At 38.7% G+C, this 19,973-nt stretch overlaps 7 protein-coding genes and 1 pseudogene across 8 annotated transcripts; 4 read left to right on the forward strand and 4 right to left on the reverse strand. All coding sequences in view use genetic code 12, as the record gives it.

Annotated features, from left to right (window-relative positions):
- Nucleotides 1-71: 71 nt before the first annotated feature.
- ARG4 (argininosuccinate lyase) lies at nucleotides 72-1,472 on the reverse strand (the record flags this gene model as incomplete). The annotated part of the gene is made up of 1 exon (XM_049326680.1): nucleotides 72-1,472. One exon carries the CDS (start codon nucleotides 1,470-1,472, stop codon nucleotides 72-74), a length of 1,401 nt encoding a protein of 466 aa, XP_049182351.1.
- A 404-nt stretch (nucleotides 1,473-1,876) lies between these two features.
- Nucleotides 1,877-3,580, reverse strand: KGF56_000739 (DED81; the record flags this gene model as incomplete). Its single annotated transcript, XM_049326681.1, has 1 exon — nucleotides 1,877-3,580. The coding sequence occupies one exon, from the start codon at nucleotides 3,578-3,580 to the stop codon at nucleotides 1,877-1,879; it is 1,704 nt and encodes a 567-aa protein (XP_049182352.1).
- Nucleotides 3,581-3,936: 356 nt separating this feature from the next.
- KGF56_000740 (proline--tRNA ligase) lies at nucleotides 3,937-6,015 on the forward strand (the record flags this gene model as incomplete). The annotated part of the gene is made up of 1 exon (XM_049326683.1): nucleotides 3,937-6,015. The coding sequence occupies one exon, from the start codon at nucleotides 3,937-3,939 to the stop codon at nucleotides 6,013-6,015; it is 2,079 nt and encodes a 692-aa protein (XP_049182353.1).
- Nucleotides 6,016-6,058: 43 nt separating this feature from the next.
- On the reverse strand, nucleotides 6,059-7,000 carry KGF56_000741 (histidinol-phosphatase; the record flags this gene model as incomplete). The annotated part of the gene is made up of 1 exon (XM_049326684.1): nucleotides 6,059-7,000. The coding sequence occupies one exon, from the start codon at nucleotides 6,998-7,000 to the stop codon at nucleotides 6,059-6,061; it is 942 nt and encodes a 313-aa protein (XP_049182354.1).
- A 213-nt stretch (nucleotides 7,001-7,213) lies between these two features.
- KGF56_000742 lies at nucleotides 7,214-8,727 on the forward strand (annotated as a pseudogene). Its single transcript has 2 exons — nucleotides 7,214-7,280; nucleotides 7,403-8,727. Coding segments are annotated over exons 1-2 (1,392 nt in total).
- Nucleotides 8,728-9,140: 413 nt separating this feature from the next.
- KGF56_000743 (uncharacterized protein) lies at nucleotides 9,141-11,495 on the forward strand (the record flags this gene model as incomplete). The annotated part of the gene is made up of 2 exons (XM_049326685.1): nucleotides 9,141-9,373; nucleotides 9,893-11,495. 2 exons carry the CDS (start codon nucleotides 9,141-9,143, stop codon nucleotides 11,493-11,495), a joined length of 1,836 nt encoding a protein of 611 aa, XP_049182355.1.
- Nucleotides 11,496-12,067: 572 nt separating this feature from the next.
- On the forward strand, nucleotides 12,068-15,220 carry KGF56_000744 (uncharacterized protein; the record flags this gene model as incomplete). Its single annotated transcript, XM_049326686.1, has 1 exon — nucleotides 12,068-15,220. One exon carries the CDS (start codon nucleotides 12,068-12,070, stop codon nucleotides 15,218-15,220), a length of 3,153 nt encoding a protein of 1,050 aa, XP_049182356.1.
- A 218-nt stretch (nucleotides 15,221-15,438) lies between these two features.
- Nucleotides 15,439-17,859, reverse strand: MNN26 (Mnn26p; the record flags this gene model as incomplete). The annotated part of the gene is made up of 1 exon (XM_049326687.1): nucleotides 15,439-17,859. The coding sequence occupies one exon, from the start codon at nucleotides 17,857-17,859 to the stop codon at nucleotides 15,439-15,441; it is 2,421 nt and encodes an 806-aa protein (XP_049182357.1).
- Between the last annotated feature and the right edge of the window lie 2,114 nt (nucleotides 17,860-19,973).

The following is a 19,973-nucleotide window of genomic DNA, read 5'->3' on the forward strand; positions in this document are numbered from 1 at the left end:
GATAAAAATACATGAGCTCAGTATTTTCAATATTCAATATTGCAAATTTTGTTTCTGGTAATCTACAAAGGCTACTTAATCTGGGCCTTTAAATTTTCCAATTGTTTCAAAACAGCACTCTTTGCAGTACCGCCAATGGCGCTTCTTCTTTCAACACTTACCTCAAAATCAAAACTATCCATAACGTCTTTTTCAAATCTATCATCAATTTCTTTGAATTGTTCAAAGCTAAGTTGGTCAATGCCACTCAATTTTTCGTCCTCAGCTTTTCTAACGCATTCACCGGAAATGTGGTGTGTTTCTCTAAATGGTACACCTTTTCTAACTAGATAGTCAGCTAAATCGGTAGCCAACATATCCATGGTCAAAGCAGCCTCCATCTTCTCTTTGTTAATTGTCAAGGTACTTATTACTCCGGTAGCTATCAAAATTGAATGCTCAACAGTGGTCAAAGCATCAAATAATGGCTCTTTGTCTTCTTGCATATCCTTGTTATAAGTAGAAGGAATAGATTTTGTCGACATCAAGAAACCCGCTAGTCCACCAAACACTCTTCCACTTTTACCTCTCAACAACTCCAATGAATCAGGATTTTTCTTTTGCGGCATCAACGAACTACCGGTAGAGTATGCATCTGCCAACTTAACAAAACCGAATTCTGCTGTGGAATAGATAATCAAGTCTTCTGCAAATCTCGAAATATGATTCATGAGTAAAGTACCCCAAAATAATGTCTCAACTACAAAGTCACGATCACTCACAGCTGTTAGCGAGTTACCTATAACGCCGTCAAAATTCAAGCCTTTTGCCAAAAATTCACGATCAATACCGTATGGATGACCCGCCAAGGCCCCGGCCCCCAATGGCGACTTATTAACTCTTTCTATAACTTGTTGCAATCTATTATAATCTTCAGTAAAGTAGGTTGCATATGAACTCAACCAGTGAGACCATCTAATCGGTTGTGCTCTTTGCAAATGGGTATATCCTGGCATCAATACTGATATTTCACTTTCAGCTCTCTTCAAAATTGTTTCAATAAATGCCTTCAATTTGAGACTCAAATTCTTCAACGACTCACGTACAAAGATTCTCATATCTGTTGCAACTTGGTCGTTTCTCGATCTACCAGTATGGACTTTCCCGGCAATATGCTTGCCAATAATCTCACCTAATCTTCTTTCATTTGCCGTATGTATATCCTCGTCCCCTGGCTTTTCAACAAACTTATTCTCAGCCCATTCCTGCCTGATAATTTCTAGTCCCTCATGGATCTTGACCAATTCCTCATCAGAAATCAATTTCAATTTATTCAATCCTTGAGTATATACTTTAGTACCAGTCAAATCCGCCTCATACATTATCTTATCATAGGGCAAGCTCGCATTGTAAAGATCCATCAAGGGATCAGTGGGCCCAGTGAACCTACCACCCCAAAGTTTACTTTCACTTGGCTGATCCTGTGCAGACATTGCTATATCTCTATATCACTATTGTTTTATTACCTCTAGATTCACTTATTGAAATGGAAAGGCTAATGAGCTTTTTTTTTTCAGTCGCTACCCAAAAAGATGCATGAGTCACATTGTAAAACATTTGGCAATTTTAATGCTGATAATGTGAAAAAGGGAAAGAAAAGAGGGAAAGGAAAGAAGGAAAGGAAGGAGGGAAAGAAAAGAGGGAATGGGGTGTTTAGAGATGGGGAGATGGAATGTAGTGGCTACTAATTGTGCTTAACTTGACTGACTTTTGAGTTTTTACAGCTATATCTGATACTCTCTTCTTTTTCTATAGGCAGAGGTTATCTCTTGTATTCAAAATTTTCAACATTATTGATTCTTGATAGATTCAGCTTGTTCAGAGTTTTTTTTTTTTTTTATGGTTTGCATCTACCGGTGAATCTAGGGTACAATGAACAATCTCTCACTGTAAATCTATCGCAGAGCCATGCTAAAATTCTCTCAGTACCAAGACCGTATCCACCGTGCTCACAGGTACCGTAACGACGTTGGTCCAAGAACCAATAGTATGGCGCAGGATCGATATTTTCTCTCTTAAATCCTGCCACCAAGTCATCGTAATTGTAGGATCTCATACTACCACCAGTGATTTCACCAACATTGGGCATTAGAACATCAACCGACTCAGTGACTCTTGGATCGTCTTTGCATTTTTGCATATAGAAAGATTTGATTTCCACGGGGAATCTAGTTAACAAAATTGGCTGGTTAATGGTATCAACCATTTTCCTTTCTTGAGCTTCTGCAATATCATCACCAAAACTAAATGGCTTACCTTCGTCGTTCAAAATGTTTCTATCGTTCAACCATTGCAAAGCTTCTATGTATTCCATTCTCTTGAACGGTAACTGTGGTGCCTTGAAACCTGGGTTCAATTGCTCGATTAATTTTCCAGCTACAGGATCTTCCAACACATACTGAACACTTTTAACAATCAAAGTCTCTATATGTTCTAATAACTCATCAAACGTGAGGAAAGCAAGTTCTGCTTCAATATGAGTGTACTCGCTCAAATGTCTTCGAGTGTGCGATTTCTCAGCTCTGAATGATTCCTGAACACAATAAACATCACCAAGAGCTGGCAAACAGGTCTCCAAATACAATTGAGACGATTGAGTTAAGAACGCTTCTTCTCCATAGTAATCCATTTTGAATAAAGTTGATCCACCTTCAACTTGTGTTTGCACCATACATGGAGGAGTGACTTCCAAAAGTCCTTCTTCTTTGTAAACTCTTCTTATTGCCGCCAAGAAAGAAGCTCTAACTTTCATTACGGCGGAAATGCTTTCGCCTCTCAAGGTTAAGTGACGTTGGTCTAACAACAACGAAGGATCAGCATTCTCTTGAATTTTGTTGGTAAAAGCATCCTCGCCTCCTGGTGCAAGTCCCAAGATTTCGTAAAAATCGGCCTTTAACTCAACTCCACCTGGGGCAGTTTTACCTTCGGGTAGTTTGGAAATAACCCCCTTTATAGCAACCGTGGATTCAATGGTCAACTCTTGTGTCTGTTTGGCCTTGGCCAAATCTCCAGTGAGAACACATTGCAAAAACCCGGTTCCGTCTCTCAAAGTGATAAACGCTAATCCCTTTTGAACTCTCAAACGGTGAACCCAACCGCGAACCAAAACCCGAATACCAATGTTTTCTTGTAAGCTGGCCAATTTGATTTTTTTCGCTTTTGGTAAGGACTTATCCTCCTCAATGGAGCTCAAGTCTAATTCTGCTACTTTTGGCAAGTTTAGACTCTCTTCTTTCAACTTAGCAGCAGCAGCAGCTTGTTTCTCGGCTTTCTTTTTCAAACCATCTGCACCTTTCTTGGCTTTCTTTAAAGCAGACGCCGAGATTTCAACATATTCAACCTCGGGCTTGTCCTTCAGAGACGCCAATTCAACGTCGGACTTCTTTTCCTCGTCAGACTCTTTGTAAACCAATATTTTGACGCTATCGTCGTTGGCACTAGTATACAATGCATAAGCTGCAGTTGCAAATGGCTCCTGCTCAGTTCCTTTAACTTCGGAGCTATCAACCCCCGTTTTTTCGTTAACGTATAAAGTAGTCATTTTTACTCAACAAAATTACCCTCAAGAATCGTGCAAACCCAATTGGCTTTTCCTTTCTACTCGTGAATATATACTTAAAAGCAGTAACTAAACTTTTTTCAATCTCATCATTACTTCAATTGAAGTTTTTCATTTTTCAATTTTTTTTTTTGTTTCTGACTTTCTTTGTAGTCACGTGATACCATCTCGAATTGTAGTCACGTGATAAATAATCGATTTTGAAATTTTTCAGGAAAAAGTTTTTTAATTTCCCCCTCCCTCCTCCCTCCACACCTTCTTCCCCCCCCCCTTCTCTCCATTGGAATTTTCTCTTAGATTGAAGAGGTTTAGAAGGTAGGAAAGAAGGACGAGACAGTATGGCATTGGCGCAATCGTTGGCGGAACTATCGTTGGCTACATCAGCTCAAGATGAAAGTGCTTTACCAACCAAGACATTGGTGTTTAAACCCAAGACAGCTAAGAGCGCTACCCCTATTCCTATACTAGTGTTTGCCTTACAAAGCACCTTGACACCAAGTCCTGTTATTGCGAAAGCGGCAAATGTCAAGGAACCGAGATTAGCCAATGAGGCGCTTGTTAATGAGTTTTTCAAAACGTCTCCCAAGGAAGTATCTATTGCCAACTTGAATAAAGACTTGGCGGGGAAAATCAAAATACTCTTAGATGTGAATATCGTTAAAGCTGCTGAAGATGAAGAAAAAAACTTGAAATTATCTACGGAAACGGCTAGCGTGTGTATTCCTGCAAAGTCTGTCGTTGAGTTTTTGAATTCCACCGGAATTGAAGTAATCAATACTGATTTCGATGCTGATCTTCCACCACCACCACCAGTATCGGCCTCGGCATCAGCACCAGCTACCAAAAAGAAATCCGCGTCAACGGCTCAAAAAGCTGATGCTCAGATTGAAGATGCCAAATTAATAGGTATTACCGTGGACAAGGAAAAGGATTTTTCAAGCTGGTATGTTCAAGTAGTGTTAAAAAGTGAGATGTTGGATTACTACAATGTCTCTGGATGTTACATTCTCAGACCCACCTCCTATGCCATTTGGGAAACGATTCAGGATTACTTCAATGCAAAAATAAAATCCTTGGGTGTTCAAAATGCATACTTTCCAATGTTTGTTTCGCAAAGAGTCTTGGAGAAGGAGAAGGACCACATTGAAGGCTTTGCTCCTGAAGTTGCATGGGTCACACGAGCAGGAAGCTCCGAATTGGAAGAACATATTGCTATTAGACCAACATCTGAAACAGTGATGTACCCATACTATGCAAAATGGATCCGTTCTCATCGTGATTTACCAATCAAGTTGAATCAATGGAACTCAGTTGTTCGTTGGGAATTCAAACACCCTCAACCATTTTTGAGAACAAGAGAATTTTTGTGGCAGGAGGGCCACACAGCTCACTTGACAAAACAAGCAGCCGAAGAAGAAGTTTTACAAATCCTAGACTATTACGCAGAGATTTACGAAGAATTATTGGCTGTGCCTATTGTCAAGGGTAAGAAAACAGAAAATGAAAAGTTTGCCGGAGGTGACTACACAACAACTGTAGAAGGTTTTATTCCAGCTACTGGTAGGGGTATCCAGGGTGGTACCTCACATCATTTGGGTCAAAATTTCTCCAAAATGTTCAACATGTCAGTTGAGAACCCCGAGGGTGCAGATAAGGAGCGAATTTACGCACACCAAAACTCGTGGGGTTTATCAACCCGTGTTATAGGTGTGATGGTGATGACTCACTCTGATAATAAAGGATTGGTATTGCCACCACGTGTTGCTCATATCCAAGCTGTTGTTATTCCAGTTGGTATAACTGCAAAAACGACAGACGAGCAGAGAAAGAACATCAACAAGGGAGCAGAGGATATCGAGAGTAGATTGAAAAAAGCAGGTATTAGAGCTACTGGAGACTTTAGGGATTCATACAATCCCGGTTGGAAATTCGCCGACTGGGAATTGAAAGGTGTTCCTCTTCGTTTAGAATTTGGCCCCAAGGATTTAGAATCAAAGGAAGTAGTTGCAGTAAGAAGAAATGACGGAAAGAAGTACACCGTTAAATTAGAAGATTTAGAAACGAAAATCCCTCAAATACTAGACGAAATTCAAGCGGACTTGTTGTCTAAGGCTAGAAAAGAATATGACAACCACCGTGTTACTGTTGACGAATGGAAGGATTTTGTTCCAACCTTGAATAAGGGAAATGTCATTTTGTCACCATGGTGTGGTGAACCAGATTGTGAAGATGACATTAAAGATGCCTCCGCAAAGAACGACGACGGTGAAGACGTCGATGTTGACGAAAAAGCACCATCCATGGGTGCCAAGTCCTTATGTATTCCATTTGAACAACCTAAGCTAAAGGAGAATCAGAAATGTGTCAGATGTGATAAGCCAGCATCAACATACTGTATGTTTGGTAGATCTTATTAGAAGAGTTAATAATACCCCCACTCCTCTTTTTTTTTTTTCTTTTCTATGAAAACTGTTTCCAAAACGTTGTCTTTTCTATAGTTTCTATGGTTTCTGGAACGCATTTTATAGCTCCATCGCAAGCTTCAAGATGATACAATTTCGTTAATCCAAGGTCTTTCGCGTACTGTAGAACCTTGTCGTAGCCGAACCCGATCTGGGAGCATGCATGCGCATCATCAGATAAGCAAAATTTACCATTGAGGTCTACAATACGTTTTGCAATATCCCATTGTGGATATGGACTTTTCCAGCCCTTTCTAATTGCAGATGAGTTGAGTTCAAACAATCCACCATACTTTACTATTTTCATGATGTTATTGGATATTACTTGCCAAACTTCTGGCCAATCTTTTTCAATGTCAACTTCTATTGTTAATTTATTTGTTGTTTCATCGAAGTCATCAGCTGGTTGACAAAGCCGTATCAAGTCAAAGTGACCTACTACATTGGGTTCTAAATCCAATACTCTGGACTGTAAATCAAAATAATCCTTGTACAAAGATCTGGTCAATCCTTTTCCACTTTTTGATTTGGCTTGCATCCATAAATCACTTGAAAAATCAATTGGAATCTCGTGTACAAAATGCACGGAGCCAACTGACATTTGAATCTTTGGATGTTTAATCAACTGCAATGAGTGCTTTATATGCTCCTCATTGATTCCTTCGATTTCAAAGCCAAGTAGTATGGGCAACGAACTGTGATGCAATTTTTGAACACGCTCTGCGTGATCAATATAACTCAAGAAATCTTTTTGCAAGTTTTCAATTGTATATGATTTATCCAACTCTTCTGGGTATAAGAAATTGTTTGATAATCTAGGCATATGTTCGGTTAAACAAACACTTTTGAACCCCATCTCAATATATTTGGCAATCATCGATTCTAGATGATCTTTTGCGTGCGATATATAGTCACCACTATGTGAATGATGTGTGTGCATTTTTAAGCTCAAGTACTAGTTAATAAACAACTTTATTGCACGAAAGACTTTAACTTTTCAAACAACCAGAGCCTTCAACTTTATTGCACTAAAGACTTTAACTTTTCAAACAACCAGAGCCTTCAACTTTATTGTTCGATTCACGCTAGGAATGAATAACTTCCTGTAGCTCATCTCATCTCATCTCATCTCATCTCAAAATAGCTGCGAAAAATGAAAAATAAAAACAAACAAACAAACAAACAGTTTGTGAAAAATTTCAATGAAAACTGGGGTCATTGTTAGTGATGAGATTTGTTAGACTGCCATTTTGTGCCAGCCAACCGAACAGTTTTAGTTGTTTATTGAGACTGTTTAGTCACTCTATATATAGAACGAAAGCTCTAAATCTTACGGTTAAAGAACAATTGGAATGCCCGGCAGATGAGTCGATATTGGAAACACGGGGGTTTATTAAGAGCATTCGTAAGTCGAAAAATGTTGGATTTCTAGATCTAACAGATGGTACAACATCCGATACAATTAAGGTGGTACTCCAAACTAAGAACCAGCCGAAATTCCAAGTTGGACAAAGTGTTATGATCAAGGGAGATTGGGTCAAGAGCAATGGTAAGGGGCAAGATAAAGAAGTTCGATTTAATCCCGATAAACAGGGCCATTTTTACAAGATTATAGGCGACGTACCCGAAGACTACCCATTGCAAAAAAAGGCGACTTCAATGCTGTTTTTGCGAACAATACCGGGGTTGAAGCATCGTGCATCAACAATTGCGTCATTTAACAGGCTAAGATCTTTTATGGAGACACAAATGATGGATTTTTTCAACAAACGGCACTTTACCAAGGTAACACCACCAATAATTACCAGCTCTGACTGTGAAGGGGCTGGCGAGACTTTTAAGATTGCACAGGGGGAAAAGTTTTTCAATAAAAGTACATATTTGACAGTATCAACCCAGTTACATATTGAGGCTCTAGCTCTGGCGCTCAATAGAGTGTGGACATTGACTCCTTGTTTCAGGGCTGAGAACTCAAATACAACGAGACATTTGTGCGAGTTTTGGATGCTTGAAGCTGAAGTGTCCTATGTAGATAATTTAGAACAACTTTTATGCTTGACTGAAGAGATGATTAGATATGTCACCAAAAAGTTGGTTGAGTCTAAGGAGGAGTATTTAAATGGGGTATATTTTGACTCAGAGGCTGTACAATCTAGATGGTCAACGGTACTCCAGGAGACACAATGGCCTAGAATATCCTACCTGGAAGCAATTGACAAGTTGAACCAGGCTACACACGCTGGTGCTGGATTGGTATTTGGTGATTCTTTGCTGTTGGAACACGAGCGGTACTTGGCCAAAGACGGTCCTGTATTTGTTACTGATTATCCACAATCTGTTAAACCATTTTACATGTTGAAATCTTTAACTTGCGACAACGCCAAGCAGCAGACTGTTGCATGTTTTGATTTGTTATTGCCCGAGTTTGGGGAATTAGCTGGCGGGTCGTTAAGGGAGCACGATTACAATACTTTGATTGCTTCTATGCAAGATCATAATATGAATATAGAGGAGATGGAATGGTATACCAGTTTGCGTCAGAACGGGACTATTCCACACGGGGGGTTCGGGATGGGATGGGAACGTTTTGTTATGTATTTATCTGGCCACGATAACGTTAGAGACCTTATACCTTTTCCTAGAGCACCGGGATTATGTAAGGCCTAGAATACAAGTAGAGACCTTATACCTTTTCTTAGAGCACCGGGATTATGTAAGGCCTAGAATACAAGTAGAGACCTTATACCTTTTCTTAGAATACCAGTAGGGTTGACGGCGACGCTAATAGTGGAATAAATAGAGACGTAGGTAAAAGAGCTAAAGGCGACCATAGTTGCCAGTTATTTAGGTAGCACTAGCAATGTACGATGCTCCCTGGTTCATTGCTAATAACTGGTACAAATTTCATCTCTTTCAGCGGTTTCTCGTTCGCGATGCCCTTGCTTCAAAAAAGGGACAAAAAATTTTCAGTAAAGTTTTACCATATGGGGAAAGCTTTTGAAAGTGTGTCGTTTTTTGCCATCTTGTTTGTACTGCAAGGCTCTATAGACTTTGAGAAATAAAGGTTAAAGAAGATAAAAATGGATCAGTTAAATGTCAAGGAACAGCAAGAGTTTCAACAAATCGTTGAGCAGAAACAAATGAAGGATTTCATGAATTTGTATTCAAATCTTGTATCCAGATGTTTTGATGATTGCGTCAACGACTTTACTTCAAGCAACTTGACTTCAAGGGAAACCAGCTGTATTGCTAAATGTTCAGAAAAGTTTTTAAAACATAGTGAAAGAGTTGGACAAAGGTTCCAGGAGCAAAAGTATGTATCCAAATCACATTTCGTACTCTTGTAGAATACTACCTTTTTTTTAAACGAATTTACTAACATCAACAACTATTTAGCGCGTTATTGATGCAACAAGGTCAGAAGTAAGGATGGTGCCAACACTTTACCTCTTGGTTTTTATTGCTAATTATTTATTGTATATATATATAAATCAAGAGGAATTCAAGATAAAAATTTCCATATTGTTAACTTTCAATGCTTTCTCTCTCCCGAGCCTCTCTAGATCATGCAAAAGGGAGTTTATACAAACTCCTTGTTTGGCCCATAGAAGGTTAAAGTTTTTCAGACTTTTGGTTATCTCTCCCAATTGTCTATTCATTAGTTACTGGTTTTCATTGAAAAATATATTGTAGGTATTTTGTTTTTGAAAAATTTATCTTATATCTTTAATGGGGTTGATGAAAGTAGCAAGTACGCAGCCTCCATGTCTGAACAAGTGAAAATCAACCCGGATTTACTGATTATACTAGTTGGGGCCGTTATAAACAAGAGCATTTGTGAGTACAAGGGAGATTATCCCGATAACAAGGCTTTAATACCTGTTCATCAATTCATTACCGATTTGAACAATACAACTTTTGAATATACTCAAAGATTCCCCAATGACGACATCAATTTCCCGCAGATAGATATAAAACTACTTTCGTTTATTATCAATCGAACGCTATACTGTAAGTTTGTTGCCGTTACGAACGAGCTGGTGATTGTTGATATAAGCGATAAGTATGACCATTATTTGAAGACGATAGTGGCCACGTCGACACTTCGGTATTCAAAGTACTTGTTGAATAGCGCGAAGCACTTGTTTGAATTGGAGAAACAAGCAAAGAAAGATGTTGTAGAGACAAAGGTGGTGGATCAAGCTGCTACAAATATCATACAAGAGCCTGATAGTGAGAAGAGTGTGGAAAGCTCTGCACCAAACATTGAGGGAAATAAAGAAGCTCCAACTAAAATTCAACCTTCTTCATCAGAAGTGGAGATGGAGAGCAAAGTGAAAGATACAAGGAGAGTGGATAGTCCTGAAGTTGAGGAACTTGGAACTCCAAAGAAACTGGGAACGGACCGTGAAGAACAGATTGTGAGGACCGAGGAAAAAGAACCCGCAAGGGCCTTAGCTAAGGAAATACCGCGGAAAGAAGAAGAAGGGGAAGGGGAAGGAGAAGGAGAAGGAAACACACAAGAGATCCGCAAAGACAAGGAAATGTCAGTGATAGATCAAACTGAAACGGAGAACCTAGAAGAGAAGCAGAGTCGAGAAGAAACAACAGTGCTGGAAATGGCCCAGGAAAAAACGGTTGTGGCAGAAAAGGTGAAAGAAAAACTTACAGAGGAAGAAGAGAAAGAGAAATCTGTAGAGGAAGAGAAGCCTATAGAGGAAGAGAAACCGATAGAGGAAGAGAAACCTATAGAGGAAGAGAAACCTATAGAGGAAAAGAAGCCTATAGAGGAAGAGAAATCTATAGAGGAAGAGAAATCTATAGAGGAAGAGAAACCTATAGAGGAAGAGAAACCTATAGAGGAAGAGAAACCTATAGAGGAAGAGAAACCTATAGAGGAAGAGGAGAGAGAGAAATCTATAGAGGAAGAAGAAAAAGAGGGACTGGTAGTGAAAGAGGAATCTATAGAGGAAAAGAACCCTATAGAAGAAAAACAAGTGGTGGTAAAGCCCGAGGAAACCAAAGGCGCCGTTGCTCAAGAAACAAGAAAAAGGCCTCATTCGAATTCTCCGGCACCTACTCAACACCATAAACGGTTCCAAAACATTGCTGTAAACTTACTTAACTCGATACAAGAACACAGATTTTCTTCACCATTTCTACAAGCGGTCAATGCCAAAGATGCGCCAAACTATTACGAGTTGATTTACCAGCCGAAAAATTTAAAGAGTATCTCAAAGGCACTAAAATCCAAAAGCGATCCTCCAGTGTATCTGCTGATTATAGAATTGGAAAGAGATATAATGCTCATGTTTGCCAACTGTATAATGTACAATCGCATCGACGAAGATTTAGTTGAATTGACCAGGAAAATGAAAGAGGATGTAGGCGAAATGTTTAAAATGTTTAAGGAGGCAGAACTGGAAATTAAATAATGATATAGTTACCCCATAATACATACTATCGACACTATCGACACTATCGACACTATCGACACTATCGAGCGAAGCGAGATAGTGGAGCAGCACTGACTACACCGACGCTATCGACAATATTGTGTGTAGCCAGTGTCTACTGACTGACACTATCACGTGTAGCTGGTGTGCACTGACCGACACTATCATGTATAGCTAGTGTGGTCCACTATTTCTCTCTGCTCAATGGTGTCTCTCGATAATGTCGCTTGATAGTGTTGCTAGTCAATAGCGCTCCACTATCTCGCTCTGCTCGATAGTGGGGAAAGATAGTGTTGCTTAAGAGTGCCGCTTAATAGTGCCTCTTCTTTCCCCATTTGGTCAATTGGCGTTTTCTTTTTTGCATCCGGTAGCTCTTGTTGCTACCAAATGTAACGCGCAACCTCATCTCGTCAGTTTTTTTCCAAGCCAATTGTAAGTATAGTTAGACGATGGGTTTCAAGTGGAAGAAGATTGAACAAAAAGACGGTCTTTTAGTAGCATATAAATTGGTTAGAGCCCCTGTTTTTTTAGTAAATCGTTTTTTGCAGCCTATGACTAGGTTAAGTTCCTCTTTTGTTAAGCAGATTTCGTTTGAGGTTGAATATGCACCGACTTATATTACAAAATGGAAATCTCAAAGAACAGGTTTGCAATTAGTCTATATAAACCAACCATCTCCTATGGTAAACGGTTATTTCGCGGTAGCCACGGAAATTGAGAACAACTCTGGGTGTCCGCATACTTTAGAGCATTTGGTGTTTATGGGCTCCAAAAAATTCCCGTTCAAAGGATTATTGGATGGTCTTGGAAATAGGCTTTACTCACAAACAAATGCATGGACGGGAGTTGATCAAACAGTGTATACTTTGACTACAGCTGGGTGGGATGGATTTAAAACATTGTTGCCTATATATTTAGACCATCTATTTAACCCTACTTTGACAAATGAGGCATGTCTAACTGAAGTCTACCATATTGATGGGAAGGGCAAAGAAAAAGGAGTTGTGTTTAGTGAGATGCAGGGAATTGAAAGCCAATCGTGGTTCATTTTGTTTAAAAGTATGCAGGAGGCGTTGTACGCTCCAAATTCAGGGTACTCTTCAGAAACAGGCGGATTGATGTCAGAACTCCGCCATTTGACAAATAAACAGATTCGACAGTTTCATAAACTGATGTACAGACCAGACAATTTATGTGTAGTGATAACCGGGTCTATTGATCAAGATGAGCTATTGGAAATCATGTTGGAATTTGATAATGAAATTCCTTTGCTACCTAAAGTTCCCAACAAAAGACCATTTGTTGACTCTAAACATGATGAACCATTACTGGAGAGTATTAGCAAAGTTGTTGAATTTCCAGATAATAACGAGTCAACTGGCGAATTGCTCATGTCATGGATTGGTCCAAAGGGGGATGACGTCTTGGTGAACACAGCTGTGGATATGGTGGGAGCTTATTTCACCGATAGCCCTATTTCATTATTCAACAAGCATCTTGTTGAAGTAGAAAATCCATACGCAACGGAGATAGATTATACTACAGATGATTATTACAGAACAGCACTAAACTTTACTTGTAATGGAGTGCCAACAGACAAATTGCAAGAATTGGAATTGAAAATGAAGGAATTATTGAAATCGCAAATTGTGCCAGAAAACGTTAATGTGCTTTACATGAGACAAATAATCAACCAACAAAGACTTAAATTTATTTCTCAAACTGAAAAGAGTCCCGGTATCTTTTCAACTATTGCTATTCTGGATTTTATTTATGGTAAGCCAGATGGGTCTGAGTTACAAAAATGGTCACAAAACTTGGATGAGTTTTCCACGCTATTGACCTGGACAAATCAGCAATGGAGCGATTTAATCAATGAGTATTTTGTAGAGAACCATTCAGTTACTATTTTGGGTAGACCGTCTGCTAAATTGAACGCATTGCACAAGAAAGACAATAAATTGATGAACAAACAGATTAAAGAGAAATATGGTGAGCATGGATTAAAATTGTTTGCTGAGAGTCTAGACACGGCACAAAGGCTTAACGACGAGCCTATACCCGAGGAGTTGATAACCAAGATCAAAAAACCAGATCCATCAAAGATTGCCTTTATCAAAACCAAATCTTATAAAGCAGGGCTTACTAAAGGTGTTGTGGATTTAAGTACTAATCAATATATTGAATCAGATGCTTTCAATCAAATACTATACAACGATACACCTATAGACTTCCCGATGTTTATCCACTTTGAGAGCTTCAAATCCGAATTTGTTACGATCCAACTTGTCATGTCCTCAGCAAGACTCAGACCTGAACTACTAAAATACATGTCGATTATTGAAGAGATTTTTTCCATGTCAATTGAGTTACCAAACGGCAAATACTTCCCTTACGAAATGGTTGTAGCCGATCTTAATCGAGACTTGATTGAATTCGAATTAGATAATGGTTACGATGATCAGTTCTTGGAGTTGATTAACATGAGTGTTAAATTTGAAACTCGCAACTATGAAAAAGCTATTGAATGGCTTTACAAAATCAGTCATTTTGTCAAGTTTGAGGAACCTAGGATAAGAGTTATTATAGAAAAGATAATAAACTCTATACCTGACAAAAAGAGGAATGGTGAATCGATGATGTATTCTTCGCAGTATCGTAACTTGTTTACTGATAGGTCTTTAAGAAAAGCACAGGACTCAATAAACACTGAACAATTTTTTAAAGACTTGTTGACAGAAATAAACGAAGGTGGCTTTGACAAGATTGCAAGTGACTTGGAAGAAATTAAAAACACCTTGTTTCAATTGGACAATATCAAAGTTTTAGTTTTAGGTAATACCAAAGATTTGGAGAATCCAGTTAGTAGTTGGAAAAAGTTTGTTTCTCATTACGATCCTGATTCTTTCCAGGTTGAAGCTTTTAGTCAACTTCCTAGATCATTCCAATTTAGATCCAGTTTGGGGTCCCAGTGTGGTTATGAAGCATTTCTTATAAACATACCGGCAACAGAATCCACTCATTTAGTAACCAGCACAAAAATTCCAACAGATTATCTTGATGATGATATTGCTCGAATTTCATTAGCAATTGAATTTCTTTGTGCTGTAGAAGGGCCATTTTGGAGAGCAATTAGAGGAACAGGGCTAGCTTATGGAGCCAATATCAAGAAAAATATTGAAACCGGATATTTGAGTTTTTCAATTTATAGAGGGTCAGATCCAAAGCAAGCTTGGCTCAGAGCAAAAGAACTTGTTTATCAATACTCTTCTGGAGAGTTGGAGGTTGATGCTTTATCATTAGAAAGTGCAGTATCCTCCATCGTTAATGAAATTGCAAATAGTCAAGAATCAAACTATGAAGCTGCAAGCTTCAAAATTGGTGATAATGTGTTCAAAAGACGTGGCCCACAGTACGTTGAGCTGTACTTTAAGAAACTAAACGGATTGAATGCTGAGGATGTTGTTTATGTATTGAAGAAATACTTTGTCAACTTGTTTGATGCAGCTCATTCTGCTGTCTTTACTAGCTTACCATCCGATAAAATTGAAGAGATGGGTGAGTTTTTGCATAAACAAGGGTACAATATCAGCGTGGAGAACATTGAAGGAACTGAAGAAGATGAAAGTGATTGTGAGAGCTATGAAGATAGGACTGCTACCGAAACAGAAAGTGGAAGTGAAGATGAACTTCAAAGTCCCTAATAACCTCTTGCGGCGTTTCCACAAGGTTTGTGTATTGAGATTTACTTTATCTAACTATAACTGGGATTACCACTAATAATAATAATAATAATAATAATAATAATAATAATAATAATAATAATAATAATAATAACAATAATAACAATAAATATTACTGTAAAGCATGCATTATTTCTATTTCTTTATCAGACAATTTGGCACCCTTTTGAGCTTTTGCCTTATTGTCCTTTTGTTCTTTTTTGCTGAGCCACTCCCTTCCCCTTATCCTTTGCCATTTGCTCAGAATCTTTTTCTTTTCCTGTTCCTTTATTGTCTTTTGCCGCCTGTAACTTTGCTTTTCCATCAGGGTCCATCTCGGCTAGAGCTTTTGCTTCCGCCTCTGCTTGTTCTTTAGCTTGCTGTTGCGCTAGAGCATTGATCTTGTCATTTGCTAATTGTTCTGTCGTATCTCCAGGTATGACACCTTGAGATAAACCGGTTGAGCCAAATCCTTTAAACTCGGCTTCAACGCCAAATGTATCACGTTTTAAGAAATCAATGTATTTGCTTAACTTTTGACATACTGTTTTTTGATCTACTTTGGCATTGCTCCAATAGTCTGTGCTTGTAATAGCCTCACAAGCAACCCACTTGGCAATAGAATGGAATTTCAATTCCCAATCTTTGTCTAGTATGGGCTTAACCTTGTCTACAGGTCCCATATTTCTTCTTGAATAGACACCAAACTCTCCCTCTTGAGAATTCTTAATTGGGTCAATTTTAGGGTGGTTACAATGAAGAAATAATATCTTAGGTAATTTGTACTCAACAACTCTGTGAGTAGTATCTTCTTCTTCTATCTTTTTGTCCTCGATTATCTTCTTCTTGTACTCTTTGAACTGATCAATCAAGTCATTTGTGAAACCACCGGATTGGAATGGATTTAGTCGAGTATCAATATTCTTTTTAGAAAGAAACTTTTGCCAATCTGCATAAAATTGGGGATTGTCTCTTGGATCAGTTTGTCCCAAGGTTGTTTCGGAAAATTTATCATTTTCAGCAGTATAACCCATAAGATGAATCTTTTGATTCATCAAGTGGTATCTTTCATTCATTACATGCAATGCTGGCGCTATTGTTTCTCTGTCACCCTCTCCATATGCACCTTGATAAATCAAATCTTGGTACCATCCTTTGAGATTGATATTATAGTACAATGCGAGCAATAATGATTTCAAGTGTTCCCTTTTAGAAAAAACCATCTGTCCTGTTTCAACTGAGATGGGACTTGGCAAATTGCTGAAATCATGAAAGTGGATTTCCGATTCTCGGTCCTTCTGTATGTATTCATGGAACTTGGCCTCATTTGAAATTCCAAATCTACCAACAACTTCACCCTTTTCAATGCGAGCTATTTTGTAGAAAAGTGGACTTGTTAATTTAACCCATAAATCTGGCCACAAGATCATTTTTGTTGAAAGATAAGGTTCAGTGTACAACAAACCATCGACATTCTGAATTGGGAAATTATCTGCATCTAGGGCAATAGTGTGATCAAATGAAGAGACCAAAATTCCAAGGATTTTTCGAGAAAACTTTTCTGGAATCAAGTCAAACACCTCTTTGCCAATTACATCGGAAACAACAACACACTTGCCGTTGAGCTTATTTGGCAACAAGTCTTGGCAGATTTGCTTATCAAATTCCTCTGGAGTATCCAAAATTAATTCAACTGGTAAAGTAGAGCCGCGGTCTCTTAAATTAGTAATTGCGGTCAATGCGCTAACAATCATTCCTCCGCCACCATTTATGACGATACCATAACCACTAATAAACTGGTTTGGTGGATCAGGTAATGATTTCAATTTCTCAACCACTTTATCATGGGACTTTTGCAAACATTTCAATTTTTCGGGTGAAAGTTTCAAGTTGGATGCAAGCAAATCCTTTTCAGAAATAACCCTTGCATCCCATTGGTAAGTTGGATTCAATTTTTTACCCTTTTCTTGTGCGGTTAGTGGATCACATTGAGGTTTATTTTCCAACAAGATGGTTTTTAATAAATATTGAAAAAATGATTTCTTGTCAAAGTACTTGACAAAGATTTTTTCAACCTCTTCTTTGAAATCGGATGGGATAACAAAATCATTGTCAAAGTGATCTTTCAATAAAGTGAGCAATGCCATAGGTTTGATTTGATTGCCGTGATCATGTTGAAATTGCGATATCAAGTTTTGATATAGTTGGAAAGAAAATGCATCTTGCTTATAAAAATCAACAGTATTTTCCTCCTTTATCTCATCTTTCAAAGTTTGTTTAATAATCTCTGAATATTTTTGCCTCAATTCAGTCTTTAATTGTTGAATTATTTTTGGTCTTTGTTCTTTTGAGATTTGTTTTTTCAAATCCCCCAAGATCTCTTCAAACTTTGTCTCTTGCAACTCTTTCATAACGGCTGCTACATATTCGGGACTATCGATTTTATCTATCTGTGCATTCATTTTCGATGTGCCCCCTGTATGGTAAGTCGCACCTTTGCTCTTATTATATGTAATACTAGATTCATCAGGTGTAGATAGTATTGTAACATTGAATATGATAATGGCAACAACTAGGAACCCCAACAACAAGTACAGCAATGATAACCTTGGCAAAAACATTCTAGACCAAATAAAAATGACTCTACTTGCCACTCTAACCTCGTTCTAGCCCTCCTTCTAACACCCTTTGTACTAAACTCTATGATTACTAGCACCTATAAAGAAGATGATGAGAAAAATTTATCGTTAAATCAAAAGAAAAAAGATTTTCTTGCACGACACACTATCGAGCAGCCCACTATCGAGCAGCCCACTATCGAGCAGCCCACTATCGAGCAGCCCACTATCGAGCAGCCCACTATCGAGCAGCCCACTATCGAGCAGCCCACTATCGAGCGAAGCGAGATAGTGTTGTAGCAAGCTACTAAGCTACAAAGTGTTGTAACAAGCTACTAAGCTTCAAAGTGTTGTAACAAGCTATTAACCTGCAAAGTGTATCTCGCTTCACTCGATAGTGTTCAAACGAGCCGCGCATCAGACGAGCCGTTTAAATGCGCCGTGCGAACGCGCGATTGTACCTCGCTTCACCCGGTAGTGTTGTAGCAAGCTACTAAGCTACAAAGTGTTGTAACAAGCTACTAGGCTACAAAGTGTTGTAACAAGCTACTAAGCTACAAAGTGTTGTAACAAGCTACTAAGCTACAAAGTGTTGTAACAAGCTATTAACCTGCAAAGTGTATCTCGCTTCACTCGATAGTGTTCAAACGAGCCGCGCATCAGACGAGCCGTTTAAATGCGCCGTGCGAACGCGCGATTGTACCTCGCTTCACCCGGTAGTGTTGTAGCAAGCTACTAAGCTACAAAGTGTTGTAACAAGCTACTAGGCTACAAAGTGTTGTAACAAGCTACTAGGCTACAAAGTGTTGTAACAAGCTACTAAGCTACAAAGTGTTGTAACAAGCTACTAAGCTACAAAGTGTTGTAACAAGCTATTAACCTGCAAAGTGTACCTCGCTTCACCCGATAGTGTTCAAACGAGCCGCGAATCAGACGAGCCGTTTAAATGCGCCGTGCCAACGCGCGAGTTTTTTTGGGAGTGGGGGGAAGCAGAGCAAGCAAACTGACTAGCATGTTACAACACTATCTCACTCTACTCAATAGAATTGGCTCACTTTGCAGGTTGATAGCTTGCTACAACACTATCTCGCTCTGCTCGATAGTGTTGGTCAGTGCTACTCCACTAGCTCGTTCTATTCGTTGCCTTATCTTTCCTGCGGCAATGCGTCGTCATGAGCTACGATAATAAACAGCGCGCGTCATCTTAATTAATAATAAAAAAAATTAATTGTAAATGCATCTAGATTGATTGTAAATGCATGCATGTTTACTTTTCCTCTAAAATAGTTGTTAACAATAACACTATCAAGCAGAGCGAGAGAGTGTAACAAGCTACTATGGCGATCCACTATCAAGTAGAGCGAGAGAGTGTAACAAGCTGCTATGGCGATCCACTATCAAGTAGAGCGAGAGAGTGTAACAAGCTACTATGGCGATTATCCACTGTCCAGTAGCGCGAGATACTGGGCAGCTAGTCAGTATGTAATAAGCTCTCTCTACTCGATAGTGTTAAAACAAACTACTTTGTGTTGTAGAGGTAGGGTTGTTGGTAGTGATACTTAGAGTACTATTAAGTTTGAGTCAAATTAGTGCAAAAAAAAAGATTAGAGAGTGAAATGAGTCTACTTGAAGAAAGAGTAGAGAGTAGTCTATAGTGTAGAGAGATAGTCTATAGTGTAGAGAGATAGTCTATAGAGTAGAGAGATAGTCTATAGTGTAGAGAGATAGTCTATAGTGTAGAGAGATAGTCTATAGATTACAGAGAGAGACTAGACTCGTTTCACTCGTCTAGTCTATATAAATATCCCATTCTTCCTCCCCTCTCCCTTCTTCCCCCTCTTTTTCACCTACCATTTAATAAATGTCCTTTGCTGTATAAGATGTCACCTCATATCTAGTATATAGTAGGGAATGATAGAAATCATACTGTCGTGTAGATGATGACAAAATTTTATCTATAGAATCTTGTATATATATATATATATAAAGTCTATGTTTAATGATTAGGTTCTGTTTTCTCAATTTTTTGGGTACTCCATTGCCCAGTCGTCAAGTCCCTGCGTAAAACGGTTGTTGGGAAATAATGATAATTAGTCTTTAAGGAAATGGCAGTAGGG

This window comes from Candida oxycetoniae, assembly GCF_023343755.2.
Source record: "Candida oxycetoniae strain CBS 10844 chromosome Unknown scaffold6, whole genome shotgun sequence".
Classification (NCBI taxonomy): Eukaryota; Fungi; Ascomycota; class Pichiomycetes; order Serinales; family Debaryomycetaceae; genus Lodderomyces; species Lodderomyces oxycetoniae.